This window comes from Odocoileus virginianus, chromosome 5 (assembly GCF_023699985.2).
Source record: "Odocoileus virginianus isolate 20LAN1187 ecotype Illinois chromosome 5, Ovbor_1.2, whole genome shotgun sequence".
Lineage (NCBI taxonomy): Eukaryota > Metazoa > Chordata > Mammalia > Artiodactyla > Cervidae > Odocoileus > Odocoileus virginianus.
The window spans coordinates 7,846,524-7,860,204 of record NC_069678.1 but is presented as its reverse complement, the minus strand read 5'-3'; the positions used below and the strand labels follow the sequence as shown (position 1 = coordinate 7,860,204).

The 13,681-nt window shown below is 37.9% G+C and overlaps 1 protein-coding gene across 4 annotated transcripts in view; it reads right to left on the bottom strand.

The window, feature by feature from the left end:
- SETDB1 (SET domain bifurcated histone lysine methyltransferase 1) overlaps nucleotides 1–13,407 on the bottom strand; it is a 30,855-nt gene extending 17,448 nt beyond the window's left edge. For 2 of the 4 annotated variants that reach the window (XM_020912213.2, XM_020912217.2), the window contains exons 1-5: nucleotides 13,273–13,407; nucleotides 12,019–12,289; nucleotides 11,209–11,360; nucleotides 663–697; nucleotides 120–219 (exon numbers count right to left, since the gene is read on the bottom strand). In XM_020912213.2, the coding sequence (XP_020767872.1) occupies nucleotides 120–219; nucleotides 663–697; nucleotides 11,209–11,360; nucleotides 12,019–12,278 (547 nt within the window). In that variant the 5' untranslated portion in view covers nucleotides 12,279–12,289; nucleotides 13,273–13,407. Of the gene's footprint in view, nucleotides 1–119; nucleotides 220–662; nucleotides 698–11,208; nucleotides 11,361–12,018; nucleotides 12,290–13,193 lie in introns of all 4 variants that reach the window. The other 2 variants (XM_020912228.2, XM_020912232.2) reach the window with 2 other exon arrangements.
- Nucleotides 13,408–13,681: the final 274 nt, after the last annotated feature.

Below are 13,681 nucleotides of genomic sequence, written 5' to 3'. Positions count from 1 at the left end.
TATTAACAGAATCCTACAGAGGTAGAGAAGGATGTTGAAATATTAAAACACAGTCAGTATCCATGCAATCTCTGCAGGACTTCACCTCTGCACCTATACCAAGATGCCTCCTGACTAACCTTTATGTAGATCCTGGGAACTACTCTTCTTGTTGACAGCATCCATGAACTTCTGGACATCTTGAGCCGATTTTCTTAAGGCAGCCATAGCTTCACGGAGCTGTAAAGAAGGGGGATGAGGGAGACAAGTTTTAAAATAGTAGCACCGCTTCTTGAGAATAACAACTTGTCTTTTAAAAAACAAAAAAGACTGAGTTAACGTTTAGAAGCTTACAGTTACTTCTAGAAGCTTATAGTTACTCTATCAGGCAAAACTTGCCCTTTCTTATAAATCTGGTTCAGAAATCAGCTTTAGGAAGCTTTCCTTGATTAATTAATCTAGCTTATCACTGCCAAATTCTATATTCATACAGCATTCAGTGTATGTATCTATAAGGAGCTTTTGCATTCTTCTAACATCTATTAGAGAACTGCGACCCATGGGGCTGACTTCAGGGTGACTGGTTATATCTTGATGACTGAACTGACTGAACAGTTAGGCCAAAAATTTCTTCTATCTTCATATTCTTCTCTCTCATCCTTCTTTTACTCATTTCAAGTTACCTTCTGGTCTTTTGGAGTTCTGCTCCCAGCATCACCTAGACGAGAAAAATTGAGTGTAAGGGGTTTATACATAAGAATTTCCAAGAAATCAAGAACCAAGCTATCATGGGAACACTAATGATAACTATAAACCAGATATAGATACACATAAAAAGTACAAAAAGCATTCAGAAAGATATACAGCAAACAGGTGACAGTTCTTACCTGGGGATAAAGTACTGGTACAGGTGATAGTCTATGGGAGCTGGGGTTTTCAAATACTTGAATTTTTATAACAATAATTTTTTATGAGTTATTTGAATGATTTGAAAAATGAAATGTGCCCAGTGAATTAAGCTAAAATGTTTCTTCTTGAGTAGTGCTGTCCAATAGATAATGGGGATGGTTGTACAACCTTGTGAATACACTAAAAATCACTGAATTAAACATTTTAAAGGGGTTTGTTATGTAAATTAAATCTGATTTTTAAAATTTTTAGTCAAATTTAAAGGCTTCTGTGATAGCTCAGTTGGTAAAGAATCTGCCTGTAATGCAGGAGACCATGGTTTGATTCCTGCTATGATAGACATATTCTGTTTCTGCACTGTCCAATCTGTTAAAATTTGGCTACTAAGCACATGAAATGAGTTTTAAATTTTACTGAAGTAAGGTAAAAGTTGCTCAGTTGTGCCCAACTCTTTGTGACCCCACAGACTGTACAGTCCATGGAATTCTCTAGGCCAGAATACTGAAGCGGTAGCCGTTCCCTTCTCCAAAGGATCTTCCCAACCCAGAGCCTGAACCCAGGTCTCCCGCATTGCAGGCGGATTCTCTACCAGCTAAGTCACAAGGGAAGTCCAAGAATACTGGAATGGGTAGCCTATCCCTTTTCCAGCGGATTTTCCTGATCTAGGAATCGAACCATGGTCTCCTGCATTGCAGGCAGATTATTTACCAACTGAGCTATCATGGAATCCTTTAAATTTCACTAAAGAATTAAAAAAATCAGATGTAATTTACATAACAAATTTACTCCTTTAAAATTTTTAATTCAGTGGTTTTTAGTGTATTCACAAGGTTGTACAACCATCACCATTATCTAATTCTAGAACATTTTCATCACCCTGAAAATAAATCCCACTAAGTATGGGGTTTTTATTAACAGTCATTCTCCATTCCACCATACCTGCAACCCCCAGCAACTATTAATCTACTATCTGTCTCTACGGATTTGCCTTTTCTGCATACTTCACAAAAATGGAATTATATGTGGTACATCACATGAGATTCATCTATGTTGCAGCATTATTAGCACTTCATTTTTATGATTAATATTCCATTGTATGGCTATACTGTATTTTATTTATCCATTCATCAGTTGATGGACATTTGTGTTATTTACACTTTTTGGCTGTTATGAATAACGTTGATAGGCACATTTGTATATGAGTTTTCAAAAATAATTTAAAAAATTATTTCTGGCTGTGCTGGGTTTTCATTGTGATGCACAAGCTTTCTCTTTCTCTAGTTGCAGTAGGCGGGCACTACTCCCTAATTGTGGTGTATGGGCTTCTCCAAGTGGTAGCTTCTTTTGTTGAAGAACACTGGCTCTAGGGTGCTTAGGCTTCAGTAGCTGCAGGCTCAGCAGGGTGCAGCACACAGGCCTGGTTGCCCCAAGGCATGTGGGATCTTAGTTCCTAGACCAGGGATCAAACCCATGTCCCTTGCATTAGCAGGAGGATTCTTAACTGCTGGACCACCAGGAAGTCCCTATATATGAGTTTTTATGTGGGTATATGTTGTCATTTCTCTTGGATTATGGTTAGGAGTAGAACTGCCAGGCCATAAAGTAACTCAGTGTTTAACCTTTTAGTGAATTGAAAGACTTGTCCAAAGTGGCTGTACTATTTTGCATTCCCATCAGCAATTTTAGAGGGTTCCAATTTCTCCACACCCTTACCAATACTTATATTACTATCTTTTTTCTTAATAGCTAATGATGTTAAACATCATTTCATAGATTTATTAGTCATTTACATATCTTCTTTGAAGAAGCATCTATTCAAATATTTTGCCTGTTTTTAAATGTGTTATTTGTCTTTTTATTATTATTATTATTTTATTCCATTTATTTTTATTCATTGGAGGCTAATTACTTTACAATATTGTAGTGGTTTTTGTCATACATTGACATGAATCAGCCATGGATTTACATGTATTCCCCATCCCGATCCCCCCCCTCCCACCTCCCTCTCCACCCAATCCCTCTGGGTCTTCCAGTGCACCAGGTCCGAGCACTTGTCTCATGCATCCAGCCTGGGCTGGTGATCTGTTTCACCCCAGATAATATACATGTTTCGATGCTATTCTCTTGAAACATCCCACCCTCGCCTTCTCCCACAGAGTCTAAAAGTCTGTTCTGTACATCTGTGTCTCTTTTTCTGTTTTGCATATAGGGTTATCATTACCATCTTTCTAAATTCCATATATATGTGTTAGTATGCTGTAAGGTTCTTTATCTTTCTGGCTTACTTCACTCTGTATAATGGGCTCCAGTTTCATCCATCTCATTAGAACTGATTCAAATGAATTCTTTTTAATGGCTGAGTAATAGTCCATGGTGTATATGTACCACAGCTTCCTCATCCATTCATCTGCTGATGGGCATCTGGGTTGCTTCCATGTCCTGGCTATTATAAACAGTGCTGCAATGAACATTGGGGTGCACGTGTCTCTTTCAGATCTGGTCAAATTCTACCAAAAATTTAGAGAAGAGCTAACACCTATCTTACTCAAACTCTTCCAGAAAATTGCAGAAGAAGGTAAACTTCCAAACTCATTCTATGAAGCCACCATCACCCTAATTCCAAAACCAGACAAAGATGCCACAAAAAAAGAAAACTACAGGCCAATATCACTGAAGAACATAGATGCAAAAATCCTTAACAAAATTCTAGCAAACAATCCAACAACATATTAAAAAAATCATACACCATGACCAAGTGGGCTTTATCCCAGGAATGCAAGGATTCTTTAATATCCACAAATCAATCAATGTAATACACCACATTAACAAATTGAAAGATAAAAACCATATGATTATCTCAATAGATGCAGAAAAAGCCTTTGACAAAATTCAACACCCATTTATGATTAAAACTCTCCAGAAAGCAGGAATAGAAGGAACATATCTCAACATAATAAAAGCTATATATGACAAACCCACAGCTAGCATTACCCTCAACGGTGAAAAACTGAAAGCATTTCCCCTAAAATCAGGAGCAAGACAAGGGTGCCCACTCTCACCACTACTATTCAACATAGTTTTGGAAGTGTTGGCCACAGCAATCAGAGCAGAAAAAGAAGTAAAAGGAATCCAGATAGGAAAAGAAGTGAAACTCTGTTTGCAGATGATATGATCCTCTACACAGAAAACCCTAAAGACTCTACCAGAAAATTACTAGAGCTAATCAATGAATATAGTAAAGTTGCAGGATATAAAATTAACACACAGAAATCCCTTGCATTCCTATACACTAACAATGAGAAAACAGAAAGAGAAATTAAGGAAACAATACCATTCACCATTGCAACAAAAAGAATAAAATACTTTGGAGTATATCTACCTAAAGAAACAAAAGACCTATACATAGAAAACTGTCTTTTTATTATTAAGTTTTAAGAGTTACTCATCCATTCTCGAAAATACTAGACTTCACATTTCACATAATTTTTTAATTTTTGGCCCTGCCATGTAGTTTGCAGGATCTTAGTTCCCTGACTAGGGACTGAACCCAAGTTGTCCACAGTGGAAATTCAGCATCCTAAACACCGGACCACTAGGAATTTTCACATTTCACATAATTTAAATAGCCAAGTGGATGGTGGCTACTGTATTGTACAGTTAAGTTTTAGAGATTTATAACATTTAAAAATGGAGGGCAATGGTGATAATCATTTTGCAATAAACATATATATCAAATTATTATGTCTTACACCTTAAATACTATATTATCAACTATATCTCAATAAAACTGGGAGGGAAAAGTAGCAAAAATAAATAAATGGAAAGCAATGTAAATGACCAAAAATAAAATAAAAACTTAGTGCGATTGTCAAGATAAAAAGTCTATATGCAAAAGTCAACTACATGTCTATATACTACCAAAGCTATTTAGAAATATAGTTTTTTTTTTAAAGTTAGTGCAAGCTTTCTGTGGAGAAAATCAATCAACCTTAATGAAAAATGTTAAGGACTAAATACATGATCTTTGTGTGGGAGATTTAAATACTATGAAAGTTATCAACTATTCCTATATTGATAATCTGATAATGTCAACTGACACTGACATTTTGATAATGTCTATAGTTCTCGGGTTTTTAGTGGTGTGTGGGGGGGAAATAGGGGAACATGAAAAGCTAACTCTCAAATATAAATATAAGCAAAACAGGTGAAAAAGAACCAAGACATCTGTGAAGAATGAGAAAGTGAACTTATTAGAGTTAACAAATAGAAAAACTTATAAAGTAAGGGATGGACAGTAGAGAGTTGACTTAGTAAGAAATGGTACACCAATGAAACAGAAAATCCAGGAACAAACCCATAGATATATATGGAAATAATTTATGATAGAGTAGTAGAGACATTACTTCACCAACAAAAGTCCATCTAGTCAAAGCTGTGGTTTTTCCAGTAAATGGCAACCCACTCCAGTACCCTTGCCTGGAAAATCTCATGGATGGAGAAGCCTGGTAGGCTACAGCCCATGGAGTCACAAAGAGATGGACATAACTGAGCAACTTCACTTCATTTTCACATGTATGGATGTGAGAGTTGGGCTATAAAGAAAGCTGAGCGCTGAAGAACTGATGCTTTTGAACTGTGCTGTTGGAGAAGACTCTTGACAGTCTCTTGGAAAACAAGGAGATCCAACCAGTCCATCCTAAAGGAAATCAGTCCTGAATATTCATTGGAAGGACTGATGCTAAAGTTGAGATTCCAATACTCATGCCCACCTGACGCAAAGAACTGATTCATGTGAAAAGACCCTGAGGCTGGGAAAGATTGAAGGTGGGAGGAGAAGGGGACGACAGAGGATGAGATGACTGGATGGCATCACTGACTCAATGGACATGAGTTTGAGTAAATCCAGGAGTTGGTGATGGACAGGGAAGCCTGGAGTGCTGCAGTCCACGGGGGTCACAAAGAGTCAGACACAACTGAGAGCCTGAATAGAACTGACTGAAGCAATGTGAATCAGTGAGAGGTAGCTCATTTCAATAATGGTGCTGGAGAATTATTTAAGAACAATATGAAAAAAAGAAAATACCTCAAATATTGCACAAAAAATATATTCCAGTTAGATTAAAAACTTAAATGTGAAACACAAAACAATGAAACTTTCAAAGGTAATGTAAAAGATCTTTGTCAAAAAAAAAAAAAAAAAAAAAAACAACTTTGTCGATTCAGGGCAGTAAAGATATAAAAAGCAATGACCATAAAAGAAAGTGTTAAAAGTTACAACTTCTGTTTATTAGCAAATAACATAAAAAGTAAAGACAAAACATAAGCTTGGAGTAATATGTCTATTTTATAACTGCAAAGGATTAGGAATTATAATTACAGGAATAACAAGAAGACTCCCTGAAGTAAAAAAAAAAAAACACCAAACATACAGTTGAGTGAATGAGCAAGAGACATGAACAGACATTTCAAAGAAAAACTACAGATAACTCACACATGAAAAGATTCTCAAGTCCATGAGTAAACAGAGAAATCGAACTTTAAAATGACAATACCACGTGCTGTCAAGGATGTGGAACATGGGCCACTCGCAGTCACTGGTGGTATAAATATAAATTCGGACAACCACTTTGGAAAGCTGTTTGGTCATTAATTATCCAGTAAGGTTGAAAATTCCACATCCAAAGAACCAGCAACTCCAGTCTTACAGTATCCTACGAGATCCTAAAAAGATTCTTGCACATGTGCATCAAGGATCATGTACAAGAATATTTAGAGCATTATTTATAATTGCAGAAGAACTTAAAAACAAATGAAATGTCAATTGTTAGGAGACAGATAAACTGGCACATTCACATAATGGAGCACCATATTGCAGCAACTGTACCAAGCACCATACACCAGCATGATACTAATGAAGTCATCGAAGAACGCATGCAATGACTAAGATTCCATTTACCTAGTTTGAATATATGCAAAACTACAGCACTTCCGGTGATACTGATGAGACAATAATGGACAATCCCCCTATGCAGAAAACAAGTATAAAACTGGACAAAATGGCCAAAAAAAAATAATTTCAGGATGCTGGAAACTGTCCAAAGGCAAACAATAGATTGCTAAGTATTTATTTCTGAAAAACTACTAAACCTGATGGTGACAAAAGTGGGAGTCCATGGATCCCTTTCCTGGGGCAGCTGCCATCCCTGCTCCACCGCCAGCATGGTGGGCAAAAACTGTATCTTCAACATCAAGGTACGAGCACGAACAAGGAGCTTTGCTAGTCTGAGGTTGTAGCTCTTGCTTAGAGTGAGCAGCAAACCAGTCAGGGATTTAACAAGGAGATTCTTAAAATGAGAGCGCCACACTCAGGCTTCAGGTAAATTCTCTATATATTCTTGGGTGACTATTAAAATATGCACATGCAAAGAGGACACAAGTGTGCCTGATTAACCCAAGGTCAAAGAAAGAAAATCACAAAGGAAATTAAAATTTATGAGGTACACGAACATTAAAACTCAACATAAAAAACTTATGAGACGCAGTAAAGCAATGCTTAGAGGGAAATTTATAGCTTTAAATGTTTATACCAGGAAGGAAGAAAGGTCTAGAGTCAATAGTCTCAGCTTCTACTTTAAGGAGGGACTCCCCTGGTGGTCCAATGGCTAAGACTAAGAACTCACAATGCAGGGGGCCTGGGTTCGCTCCCTGGTGAGGGAACTAGATCCCACATGCCACAATCAAGAGTACTATGCCACAACAAAGATCAAAGATCCTGTGTGCCGCAACTAAAACCTGGTGCAGCCAAAATAAACAAACATATATTTTAAAAAAGGACAGAAACTAAAAAAAGAAAAAGAAAAGCAAACCAAACCCAAAAAAAGTGGAAGGAAGAAAATAATAAAGATCAGAGTAGAAATCAATGAAACAGGTAACAGAAAAAGAGTAGCAAAAATAAATCAATGAACTCCCAACCCTGGTTCCTTACAAAAGAACAAAAATTGATTAAACCAGTAGCTAGATTAACCAAGAAACAAAAAAACAAGATCCAAAAAACCCTATCAGGAATGAAAGGGACATCACTACAGAACCTACAGAAATTAAAAGGATCATAAGGGAATACTATGAACAACTTTATGACAATACTTTAGACAACTTTGATAAAGTGAACAAATTCCTGGAAAGACACAAATGAACAAAACCAACTTGAGAAGGAATAGAAAACTTAAAATATATCAGGTAAAGAAAATGGAGGGCTCCCCTGGTGGTCCAGTGGTAAAGACTCCATGCTCTTGATGTAGGGGCCTGGGTTCGATCCCTGGCCAGGGAACTAGATCCCACAAGCAGCAACTAAAAATCCCATGTGCTACAACTAAGACCCGGAGCAGGCAAATAAATAAATAAAAATAAGTATATTTAAAAAAAAGAAAATGGATTTAGTAATTAAAAGCCTTCCCACAATAAATAACAATGTGATATGTTGAACTGGATCTTGGAACAGAAAAACCAGAAATGGAATGAAGTCTGGAGTTTAGATAAAAAGAAAGTACCAATGTTTGTTTCTCAGTTTTGACCAATATATAGCATGGTAACATTAACATGAGAAGAAACTGGTGACAGGTATGCAGGAACTGTCTATTACCTTTGCAACTTTTCCACAAACCTAAAATGATTTCAAATTAAAAACGTATTTATAAAAAAGCTTTCCATGAAAAGTCCAAGCCAAGATGGTCTCATTGCTGAATTTATCAGCATTTAAGGAAGAAATAATACCATCCCACACAACTCAGAGGAAGGAACACTTCCCAACTCATCTTGTAAGGCCCATATTACCTTGATGCTATAGCCAAAGACATCACTACAAAACTACAAACAGCCCTCAAATGTATGTGCAAAAACTGTTAAAACATTTACAAATCCAATACAACAACATGTTAAAAGGATTATACACTAAGACAAAGTGTGGGGGCAGGGATGAGAGGTTTACTCCAGGAACAAAAGATTGGTTAATATCCAAAAAATAATTATTGTAATACACTCTGTTAATAGGATAAATGATAAAAGCCATACGATCATCTGAGGACAATACAGAAAAAGGAGCTAACAAAATCTAAAACTGAATCCAGTTATGATAAAAGCTTTCAGGAAAATCGGAATAGAAGCAACTTCCATCAATCTGATAAAGGATACCTACATCGTACACCATAATTACTATCTAATAAGATAAAATGTTTTCCTGTCAAAATCAGGAATAAGAAAAGGATGTCTGCTCTCAAAACTTTTTTTCAGCATCACAATGGAGGTTCTAGCAAGCATAATAAAACAAGGGGGGAAAAAGGACATCTAGATTAGAAAGGAAGAAGTAAAATGACTATTTGCAGAAAGCATGATCTAATATATAGAAAGTTCTAAGGGAGCCACAAAAAACTTCCAGAAAATTGATAAGCTGATGAGAAAATTTATTTGGACTATATATGAAATATAAATGAATTTGGAGGATTTTCACAAAGTGATTTTAATATTTACTGTCAACCTACAGTAATTAAGACAGTGTGGTGCTGGTAAAAAATAAACTTTTTTTTTTTTTAAATAAACATTTAGATCAAGTGAAGTGAAGTCACTCAGTCGTGTTCGACTCTTTGCAACCCCATGGACTGTAGCCTAACAGGCTCCTCCGTCCATGGGATTTCCCAGGCAAGAATACTGGAGTGGGTCGCCATTTCCTTCTCCAGGAGATCTTCCCAACCCAGGGACTAAACCCGGGTCTCCCACATTGTAGGCAGACACTTTACCATCTGAGCCACCAGGGAAATGTGACCCTCAAATATATGGTCAGCTGACTTTCAACAAGCATCCTGAAAGGATAGTCTTTTCAACAAGTGGTGGTGAAACAACTAGATAGCCGTTAAGTGAAACAAATCAACCAACTACCCTCAATCCTTACTTTAAGAATTTTTATTCTTCAAAAGACGTCATTAAGAAAATGAAAAGGCCACATCTGGGAGAAAATGTTTATAAAATAGACCTAATAAATGAATAGTACTTAAAGTACAATAGGTCAGAAGACATATATATTGACTTAGAAAAGTCAACAGTAAAAAGACAACTAATTTTTTCAAAAAGGCAAAATGATCTGAACAGATAGTTGCCTAAAGTACATAAATAAATGGAAAATAAGTGTGAAAAGATGCTCAATGTCTTTAGAAACATACAAACTACAATCACAATGTGAGGGAGTCCCCCAGTGGTCTAATGGTTAGGATTCCGGGCTATCACTGCTGTGGCCCAAGATCCTGCACAGAATGATACTGCCACACACCCACTAGAATGGCTAAATGACTGACAATACCAGTCATTGACAAGGATGTCTCCCATACTGTGCTAGCAGGAATGTAAAATGATACAGTCACTTTGGAAAACACAACAGTTTCAGTTTCTTCAAAACTCATACATTTACCTTAAGACCTAGCAATTCTACTCTTGGGCGTAATATCCAAAAGACATGAAACAAAACATGGACATTAAAACTTCCACACAAATGTTCATAGCAACATTATTCATAATGGCTCCAAACTGGAAACAACCTAAACGTTTATCAACTGAGGAATGGATAAAAAACATGTGGATATCCATACAGTGGAATGTTATTCAACAAAAAAGGAACAAACTACTGATAAATGTAACAGGGATGAACCTCAAACACATTATGTTAAACGACAGAAGGTAGACATAATAGATGACATACTGTGACCCTACTTATTAGGAAATTTCTATAACAGGCAAAAACTTCACAGAGAAAGCAAGCAGATCAGTGGTTGCCAGGGGGTGACAATGCAGACTAATGACAAACATGCATGAGGGAAATTTCTGGGGTGATGCAAGAGTTCTAAAACTGGATTGGGGTGAAGACTGCTGTACTATAAAATTATTCACTAAAACTCAACTTGTACACTTAAAGTGGGTGAATTTTACAGTATGTAAATTATACCTTAAAAATTGTTAAAGAATACACAAAACCAAACAATCTGCTTTGAGATACATATATACATATGTTGAATGCCATCTATTAAAAAAAGCAAGGAAATTTAGAATACAGATTATACAGAATGGGGAAAGGAGAATAATTAAATCAGGAAGTAGCAGGTAGGGAAGATCCATGACACTAATAATCTTCTGTTTTTTTTTTTCTGTAAAAGACAAGTCCAAAAGTTAGGAATATGAAGTTAGTGAGACTGGTTTCTCCTCTCTTATCTTCTATCTGCTCATCTTCCCATGTTTCAGTTTCAATCCTGAGGCTTTCCAGTCCACAGACTCATCTCTTACCTGAATCAATACTGAGGACATCATCGTCTTCATCAGGAATCTCAATTATTTCTGTAGGCCGGGAAGCTTCATCTTCAGAGCTGCTGTCCCGGTATTGTAGTCCCAGTTTGGAATAAAAGTCCTTCACCAAAGACTCACAGTTAGTCACTGCCCTAATATTGGAACACATGTAGAAAAGGTCAAAGCCAGCAGAAGCAGGGGGAAAAGCCACTATTATTTATATATATTTAACTATATACTGACCCCTATTTAAACAGACCATATTCCAAAGTGCCTCTGTTTTGAATTTAGGAGGCTTATCCTATAGAAAAATATTTAAATTGTGGTTTCTTGAAAAATCCAAAATAAGTTCAAAGCATGGTCCTTTCAACTTCATTATTTACCTTTTGTTATTTGAAAATACATTCTAAGTGACAAGTAGGGCACAAGAAACAACTCTTCTGGGGGTTTAGAGTAGAAATACGGTTCAATGAACTTGTTAAAGCTTCACAGTTACATAAAACAGCAAATCTTCACAATATGCACTCCCTAGATGATTCTAGTAAGAAAACAAAACAACTGTTCTGAAGTAAGAGTGTAGGATAAAGAAGCAGAAGGGACCCAAGACTTGGGACTCCCCTACTGCTGATCATATATTAACCACTGATAGATGAACACTATATGATGACCATGCAGTCAGATTCTGGTCCTTAACCTTTGAGGAAGAGCAAGGTTCTACATGTCTGTACCTTCTAAAGTACAATGTCATGAACAATTTTTAAAATGTCTGCCAATGGGCAGATTTACTCCTATTTCCTATGTGGTTCTTACCTGGATGCATCATCAAAGAGTTGGTCAACATGGGCCACCTCAGATTCCTTCTGTATTACCCAAGTCTCCAACTCTGCTAGTTGCTTCTTGCGCTGCTGTACACAGTCCATCTTTTCCAGTTCTTCATCAATGAACTGTCTAAGCTCCTCCATTGAGATACCCAGCTCCTCAACCACGGACTGTTGCAGCTCTGCAATTTCTTCAGACTCCACTGCTGCTGTTGCTGCTGCCAAACCAATGCACCCAGGGAGGGAGGACATACTGCTGTCCTCTACATGGAGCAGGAAACTAAAATTACTTTTGGAGTGATCATAACCACAAGAGAGAATTTCAGTCCCCTAATAAAACTCATTCCTACTCGGCTACTTGATATTCAGATATATGTAGTTAGGTTTGATTCCATGTCAACCCACCCTCCCCACCCCCACCAATCCCCCAGTTTCCAGTGTCTGAAGCTGAGATTTTGTAGAGTTCTCAACTCCTATAGGCTGTAGACTATAGGCCTGAATAAAACGAAAAAGTTTGACAGGGCATGGAGGACATATATCATGCAACAGGGAGCTACCAAAAATAATGTTTTAGGAAACTGAAAAGAAGCAATTTATTGAGGTAGATATTTCTGTGACCTGTGTTCCGTGACTAATGAGATAAACCTTTGCACGCTATGCTAATTTGAGCAAATATCCCCACCTGGAGGGGAAGGTTTGGTTTACAACTCCCTAATTCGTTGTTTTCTCTTTACTTTTCTCCTTACACCACTTTGCTTTCACGTTGAAAGACACTTAAGTACACAAAAGCTTGCAGCAAAAAAGGTTTTCCCAAAGTAAAATGAAATAAAATAATTTGGGAATAAAAGGTGGCTACCCAAACAGACCATTCAAATACTCGCACAAAAAACACACACTGGTGTTAACTGCTTTTTTGATCAAACGGTTAAATCAAAACTGAAGCCAGAATGCCGTGCGACCCCAGTGCCAGTTCTCACTGCCTCCATTTTTCTTTTGCCCACACGCCGCCCCACCCCCGCGCTACCCATTTTAGGGGGGCGTCCCACCCACCCGCAAATCCAGTTCAACACCGCCCCCGCTAGTCTCCGGGGAAGACTTCCTTGCCACCCTCGCTCGACCTCTTACAACAAACAAAACATTCCATACAAGCCCTTGGTCTCCAAATACCTCAATTAACAGTATTTCCCACACCTCCCCGCTTTCAGCTAAAGATGGCTCTTTCTCACCAACCAGACCCCAGACTCACGACGCAGGGGTCGGCCTCGGTAGGAAAGAACGAAATCAAAGGGAAAAGGGAGCAGGGGGAGGGGAAGAAGCGTGAGGGAGGGAAGGGGAAGCGAGGGAAAAAAAAAAAAACACGCCGGAAGCAAGCCTGAGGTGCCGTTCCGGTCGCCGCGACGGTAGCCTGATGGGGTCAAACCCAAAGCCGCAGGGCGCCCTACAAAGGCTGCAAAACTCAGGGGCGTACGCATGCGTCAAGGAAGATCCTTCCAGGGCACACGTGAGAAACGACTGGCGGGTAAAGTGGGCGTGGCTTAGACACATTACAGAAAGGCTCCGCCTCTTCTACCACCCCACAACTGGTGGTAGTAGTACTAAGTTTGTTGTGCAGAGGCTCAGTCGGCAAACCCTAAGGTTTCGAATTCTCCCTTGTA